At 41.0% G+C, this 7,851-nt stretch overlaps 2 protein-coding genes across 2 annotated transcripts in view; both read right to left on the bottom strand.

The window, feature by feature from the left end:
• Window positions 1-739: 739 nt before the first annotated feature.
• Window positions 740-6,195, bottom strand: tmem30c (transmembrane protein 30C). Its single transcript, XM_031734621.2, has 7 exons — window positions 5,663-6,195; window positions 5,315-5,431; window positions 4,896-5,003; window positions 2,122-2,212; window positions 1,891-2,034; window positions 1,603-1,815; window positions 740-1,442 (listed from the first exon to the last, which is right to left on the bottom strand). The coding sequence occupies exons 1-7, from the start codon at window positions 5,858-5,860 to the stop codon at window positions 1,255-1,257; spliced, it is 1,059 nt and encodes a 352-aa protein (XP_031590481.1). The 5' UTR covers window positions 5,861-6,195; the 3' UTR covers window positions 740-1,254.
• A 144-nt stretch (window positions 6,196-6,339) lies between these two features.
• Window positions 6,340-7,851, bottom strand: part of cmss1 (cms1 ribosomal small subunit homolog) — a 29,633-nt gene continuing 28,121 nt past the window's right edge. Inside the window, exon 10 of the mRNA XM_031734680.2 lies at window positions 6,340-6,596. Within this exon, the coding sequence (XP_031590540.1) occupies window positions 6,513-6,596 (84 nt within the window). The 3' untranslated portion in view covers window positions 6,340-6,512. The remainder of the gene's footprint in view (window positions 6,597-7,851) is intronic.

The following is a 7,851-nucleotide window of genomic DNA, read 5'->3' as shown; positions in this document are numbered from 1 at the left end:
TGAATTGACCATAGGTGTGAATGTGGGTGTTGGAGGGTTAACCCTCCAACAGATTGGTGGCCTGTCCTGGGTGTTCTCTCCCTCTTGCCCTATGACAGCTTGGATTGCCTCTAGCCCACCTATAACCCTGAGTTAGATAAGTGGAAGAGAATGGATGGATGTTTTTCTTTTTTTTGTGAAAGCTTTTTAACTTGACAACCCCTTACCATAAAAGATGCCTACCCCTTTATTCTGGACTGTGAGCTATCAACTTGCTAATTACTGCCACGTTTTATGTTCATGTTCTCTCCCCACCCCAGAAAGAATAACATGGGTATCAAACTACTTCCTCAGGATTTGCTTGTCCAGTGTGTTGGACTGCCAGTGTAGTAGTTAACACATGGAAGACTGGCAGGAGACAAAATCCCAGTCTCAGAAGCTAGAGTACTCCCAGCCCCAAGCCTGGATAAACGGGATTGTGTAAAATGATCTACAATCAAATGTGGCTCAATCTGCTGTGGTGACCCGTTGGGAAATAAGAGAGGGGCCAAAGTACCTTCAGTACTTCTATTTGACTAAAACTGCAAAACTACACCCACTTCCTTCAACCACGCCCAGTCTTAATTTGCAACTTAGTATAGCAAAAAACTGAACCTTTAAATGTTTGCATTTAGCTAGGCTGCAGATTCTTAGTACTGTCAAATGATGGTGTGGTGTGAAGTAGCTATAGCCAAGACATAGAAACACTCGATTCAACAGGTCATCTTAATTACAATCCTTTATTCAATTGTAAGATGTGGCACTTTGACGGTTTTTGCACACAAGGATGCAAGAATACGCTTTGCATTAGAAATGTTAATGTAATAATTCTAATAAATATACATATTAACAGTACATGAGAAATGGTGTGTGTATTATAAAAGCAAACTTCAGCAAGTAAAAATCAAGTAAACACAGCTCAGATGTGTAAACACACCAGCTTTCACGGCAGCACCACAATAAACCCGTCACACACGTGGATCTGAAAAAGCAGCTTTTCCAGTTTTCCTGCACATGCTGCTGTGAAATCGAACACAATTAACATTCCTTTTTAAACCATTTTCCCCATTCATCATTTACTCACAAATGTTCGTCATTTAGCATTTGTTGTCCCTTTTTAAAAAAAAAAAAAAAAACAAAAAAAAAACCTCCATATCAACCCAGCAATAATCTCTTTTAATCTGCTTGTAAGTTTTTTCCCAGCATTCCTCTGTTTCCTCAAGCACCTCTTCCTCTTCACTCCTTCATGTTCTTCCCATCTTTTCCAAACTTCCACCAGACCACCGTGAGGACGACGGCTGTCAGGAGGATCAGGCTGCTGGTTACGAGGTAAGCAATAGGCAGGAAATGGTTCTGACCTCCAAACCAGGTCACCGTTGTCAGCACCACTTCCTTTCTGCCTCGAAAATACTGCACGGGAAAGTCTGAAAGAGCAGGAGGTCAAGGCCAAAAATATCTGATCAAAGAGAAGCTCAAAGGAAAACGGTCAGCCTGTAGTCTGTATGCATGTTTAAATTGAATAACAAAATATGGAGGGAACGTGCATTTGGGAGTTAAGACACCTCTAATACGGTGAAAGGATACTGTAGGATATATCGATGCTGTAATTGCCTGCTGGAAGCCCCTTCGTGAAGGGGTTGTCGTTTCGGAATAAGATTCCATAAAGTTTCTTGAAGTTGGGGAAAGCTGCCTCCCTCATCCATACAATGAAATCGTCATTGATGAAACCGTTGTTCATGGGATTGGAAGGATCGAGCTTGTACACGGGTTTCTGCCAGTATGGAGGTGGCGCCGTTCCTGTGGAGAAAGCATTTAAAACGTGACACAAAATGATTTCTGAGGGGGGAAAAAAAAAAGACATTCCTTCTTTACCTTCAAACACTTGCGCTAGAGTCAAGTTGTCAGTTGTTGGGTTGCGGAATTTGATGTATTTGTCCGTGTACCACGTGAGGCCTTCCCGCAACAAAGGAACCTCACCTATGCCGTTGGAATAATGATACCGCAGGGTGAAGGAGTCTGGGAAAACACATGCAAGTTAAGAGCGACAGGAAGGGTAGAGCAGCTATCTGCTAACTAATGCTGTGTGTTTTGAGTTGTGTTTACCGTTGAAGATGCTATTGGCCACAGCGCCACAGGGAGCAATCGGGCGTCCGCTGGGATCTTTCAAAAATGGCTCACAATATGAACTTGGGTCCTAGGGAAGATGTGATATTTAATCAAGTCGAGTATTCAAGTAAAATTCAAGCTTCTTCAGCTTTAAACACTACAGCGCATGTCTGGTAGCTGAAGATTCATGCATGTGGGCTCCCAAAACACATGAAACACACTAAAATAAGGTCTATTATCATAGATGAAACTACCAAAGGTTAATTTTAACTCCACCAACAACATGAAAACGCTGCTTACAGTAATCACCCAGCATTATCAGGGGTGTGGCTCATCTGTACTTCAGTTTTTTTAATCTTCACAAACCAAGTACAACAGATGGCATGACTTAGCCTTAGTGACCATAAAAGTCAAAGTTTCTGCATGATTAGTGTGGCCTTTTTTCTATAACGGCTCTTTGGAGCTGAAAATCTCAGAAGCCGTGTTTGGGAGGAGATGAGATTCTCCTAATGCTGCCCAGCTTCTTCTTTAACCTCTGGAATTAGAGAGATACATCCCTTTACTCAGAACTGTCACTCCATGCATAAGGTGACCCAGCAGCTTTATGCATCACACACTGGGGGGAAAAAAAAAAAAAAAAAGTGGGCACGTCTTTTTTTTCTTCTTTTCCTGAATTCTGAGAAAAAAAGTCAGAATCCTGACTTTTTTCTCAGAATTCTGGAAAAGAAAAAAAAGATGTGCACTTTTTTTTCCCCCCCAGTGGCCCTAATCCTCTTCCGTATCAGAGTGTCAAATGAAGTTGGCCACTGAAATAAAACAGCAGGTAGTGCCCAGTGCACGCTGTCAGATTTATATACAGGCAGTACTCTTTACACCCAAAATAACTTCAACTTCAACTTTTTTCAACTACGCCCATCAGGATGCAGCTGATTTAAAAAATTTAAAAAAAGGAGAAATGATGTGCTTTTTCCCCACATGAACAAGTATGGAATTAATACTCTAAGAGTCCAAGAAGAAAACTACTGGTGACTAAAAAGAACACACAGGCTCGTCTCACATTTGCCAAAAATCGTCTTGAAGATCCCCAGAACTTTTGGGAAAATACTCTGTGGACTGACGAGACAAAAGTTGAACTTTTTGGAAGGCTTGAGTCCCGTTACATCTGGTGTAAAACTAACACGTTTCATAAAAGATCACACCAACAGTGGTGGTTGCCTGCTGGTCTGCAGCTGCTTCAGGACAATAGTGAAATGCTGTAGTTGATGAAAACTGGTGTCAAGACAACCATCTCACCCTCAACGTCGCAAAGACAAAGGAGCTGATAGTGGACTTCCGGAGGTGCAGAGGAGTACACACCCCCATCACCATCAACGGCGCCGCTGTGGAGAGAGTGAGCAGCTTCCGCTTCCTTGGTGTACATCTGGCTGAGGATCTTACGTGGTCAGTACACATAAACAAGACAGTGAAGAAGGCGCAGCAGCGCCTCTTCTTTCTCAGGAGACTGAAAAGATTCGGCATGAGCCCCCGCATCCTCAGGACCTTCTATCGCTGTGCCATTGAGAGCATCCTCACCGGATGCATCACCACCTGGTATGGCAACAGCACCGCTTACAACCGCAAAGCTCTCCAGAGAGTAGTGCGGTGTGCTGAACGGATAATTGAGGTGAGCTTCCCTCCTCCAAGACATCTTCAGGAAGCGGTGCCTGAGGAAAGCGGGAGGATCATCAAGGACTCCAGTCACCCCAGCCATAAACTCTTCAGACTACTTCCATCAGGAAGGAGGTTCTGCAGCATCCGGTCCCGAACCAGCAGACTGAGAGACAGCTTTTTCCACCAGGCCATCAGACTGCTGAACACGTCATAGACACCTCACCCTCACTACTGGAACTTCAACATTATGCACTCCATACTGTACATTAATGCCACTGTTTTGCACATACCAACCTCTGTATATTTTATATTTTATATATCTTATTTTATTGTTTACTCTATTTCATTTGTAAAACATGTATATACACACACACACACACACACACGTGAAAAAACATATTTAGTACACACATTCAGTAATGTATATACCTTTATATATGGTACATATATTTATTACTTTTTAGATTAACCATTTTTATATTTTGCTTGTTGCACGTTATTGTATTTTGCACAACTCTGTTGCTTGTGAAGCTTGCACACAAGAATTTCACTCGCATGTACTGTACCAGTGTACCTGCACATGTGACGTGACAATAAAGGTGATTTGATTTGATTTTGATTTGAAACATGATTTCTGCTCTCTACCAGAAAATCCCAAAGGAGAATGTCCTGCGATCACTAAAGCTCCAGCGTACTTGGTTATGCAGCAGGACAATGATCCGAAACTTATCAGAAAGTCACCTCTGAATGACTCCAGATAAATTCAAATGAATGTTTTGGAGTGGCCTAATCAAAGTCCACACTTAAGGCATGACCTTAAACAGGTCATTCATGCTAGAAAACCCTCGAGTGAGGCTGAATCAAAACAATTCTGCAAAAAAAAAAGTGGTTCAAAATTCATCGAGTTATGTGAAACATTCAACGCCAGTCACAAAAACTTGACTACAGTTCCTGCTGCCATCACCATTTATTAGGTTTAGGGGGCAATTACTTTTTCCACAGATGATATTTGATCTGAAACATGCATGTGTGACAAATATGGAGAAAAATAAGATATGAGGAAGAGGGCAAATACTTATTTCTTGGCATCGTCAGCATTTCTGATGACATGACGAAGATACCTTTAAATTTTTCTTCCTTCCAACTGTCTGCCCATCATCTCTGGAGTCCATGTATCTGCGAAGGTTCTGATGAAAGTTACGGAGTCCGTAGTAGAAAAAGACATCTCCCTGGGACACACACACACACACACACACACACACACACACACAATCATCATCAAGTGGATGAGTGTAGAACCACAAATCCTAAGCTGAATTTAAGCTTTAAGCCTCAAAGCACGGACAACAAACGCATGCACTGACAGTGGGGCCTGTTAGATACAGAGTGTGAGAGTAATAATCTTCACACGAGACCCACTTCCAAGCTGTTTCAGAGCTTTGTGCCATACTTAGCATGTGCTACTGAGGCCTCTGGAGTAAGATTATAAGTGGCCCTCAAGTTAGGATTATGTTGTCACTCTGTGCTGAGAGGTTCTTACCTCAAATGGTTTGTCAATCCTAAAATTCACTGTGCAGATGCAGGTCTCGTTTGCGTTGCTCACATTTTTACGCATTTCAAAACACTTGTTGCAGGTTTCGGCCTCTGTGTAGTCCAGCTGAAAAGACAAAGAGAGAGAGGGGGGAAAAGAGCAGATAGTGAACTTGATCTTAAACTTTTTCAAACATAACCTTCGACCTTTCCTCACGTTGTCACACCCGGTTTTTATTGCACACAGAGGCATTGGGGCCTCTCTGACATGAACAAAGACAAACACATAGCGCTCTTACGCCATCAAATTTCTAGAACTGAAAGTGAGTGTTTAGAAGCAAATGTGGTTTTCACTCACCTTCATTTCCTGGGTGTTCTGCACAGTGAGAAGCAGCCATACTCCCAACAGCAGACAAATCAAAGCCATAAAGTAGAAAAAAGGCAGCACGGTGTTAGCAGTTAGCATTGGAGACCAGGCAGGTAACCGCTGCTGTTTGAAAGCGGAGTTGTCGGGTCTCCGAGCCAAGGGCCCGGGCTTGCCTTTCACCTTCCCCATGAGAGGGAGAGCTTTGGCTTCAGAAGAAGAACTTGATTGACAGCTGGAGACTCAAAAACTGCGTATAAACCAGCCCTCCTCTTGTCTTCCTGTTTTTTTTTTCAGCGATATCTCTCTGCGCGCACACACACTCACACACTCCTCTGCTTGCCAAGGGATTTTCCCAGCAGGCTTTGCATCGTGGGGGCAACCGTTGTGTCCTGTTACTTATTAACCGCAATTCTTTACTCAACTACCTCTTTCTGTTACTTCCACTTTACCACAAGATTGTGTACTTCCGTCCTACAACACACAGACTCGTACAGAACAGCATTTATATCGTCACTGACTGCGGGAGATATCGGGGTGGTTCTGGGCCCCTTTGTATCTGTAGGATGCTGAATGGGGCTCCCCGGTGGTTTAAGTAAACTCATGACCTCACATTGTCAGTAGGAGGGACTTTCCAAGGTCAGAGTAAACAAAAAAAAAAAGGATGTGGCTTTAATTTGGAGTCTGTTTATTCATTCATCACACTCCCTGACATTGTGTTGGTCACAAAAGTGAACAAACAATGCCGTACATTTCACACAGGCTCTGGAAATATTAAAGGCTCGGGACAGGATCAGCACAAGGAATAGCAAAGACAAAGTCTCTTTAAATGTCAAGCAGTCAGTTAAAATAGTCCAATTTTGACTTTGTCTTCTTTACAGCGAGCCAAGACGCCACTCTCCAACAGCTTCATAAGATCCTGTTTGATCTGGAAAAAAGAGGCAAATATGAAGTGAAATTAAAAGGGAAAGAAAAACTAAAAGATTACTCTGCAATGCAAATAGGGTTCAATATTGAATAACTTTTAGCTCTTTTTCACTCATTAAAGGGAACCCTGACTACAAAGGCATGCATGCTTTACTACATAAACAGTAACATAAGATTTTCAGTGTTTTCTGTCTAATATTGTAGGTTCTCCTTGAGATTTGGCGCTATGTAAATGAAACTAAAATGAACTGAATTTCAATGTAAACTCTTTTCTTACTATAATAATTGTAGCATATGCATATCTATATGTCAACTTGTACCACCTCTGCTCTTTAACAGGTGCGTCAATCTGAATGAAACTTTGCATAAACATCACTTATAACCAGGAGCATCTGTGACTTCTTTTAGTTAACCAAAAGTATCAAATGCATCAGGTGAGAAGAGCAGACAACACAGCTATGGCTCTTCTGGAAGTTCCCCCACAGCCATTTTCTTGCTCCTCTACCCACACTCTGTGCCATGATTGCTTCATCTTTGACATATTCTGGATTATTACACCTCCACAGTGTCACCAGCTTACAGCATACACCCAGTGCATTGCACACACAAAATAATGGAAGGTTAAAATATTAATTCAGGATAAATATTTAGGATATTTAAAATAATGGAAACATTTGATACGATTCACATTTTAACGCTGTTTTTGCAGGAGATGGGATTTCCAGGATAACAAAACATAAGTCAGGGTTCATTTGAAAGCATGCAGAATCTACGACTAAACAAATATGTCCAGTTTTTAAGCTGAAAAAAAGTCATAATGTTAAAAACGTTGCACCTTCATAAATATATGTTCAATTAAGAGTTTTCCAATCGTTTCTTCCTCGTTTCTTGTAGACCAACAAGCAAGATCTAAAATAAAAGTGCATCACAAATATTTAAACTCATTTTCTTCATAATGTAATTTTAAAAGGTAAGTTTTACACAGGGGTGAAATATTTAAAGGTTTTTCTGTTTTAATGTTGATGATTATGGCTTACAGATCATAAAAATCAGGAATCCAGTTATTCAAATTATTACAAGATTTGATTTTAAATTTGAGTAATGTGCTGATACATAAAAATGTAACTTTTTGACAACAATATTTTTTTTAATCTTAGCATTTCATTTTTTTTTTTACTTAAAAAAAGACTCATTTTTTCAAGTGATCTCTTTTCTTTTTCCTTGTTAATTAACTAAAGGATTAAGTTTCTAATCTT

Source organism: Oreochromis aureus, linkage group 16 (genome assembly GCF_013358895.1).
Source record: "Oreochromis aureus strain Israel breed Guangdong linkage group 16, ZZ_aureus, whole genome shotgun sequence".
NCBI lineage: Eukaryota > Metazoa > Chordata > Actinopteri > Cichliformes > Cichlidae > Oreochromis > Oreochromis aureus.
Note: the sequence above shows the minus strand (reverse complement) of the source record. Positions and strands in the feature narration are given on the sequence as shown.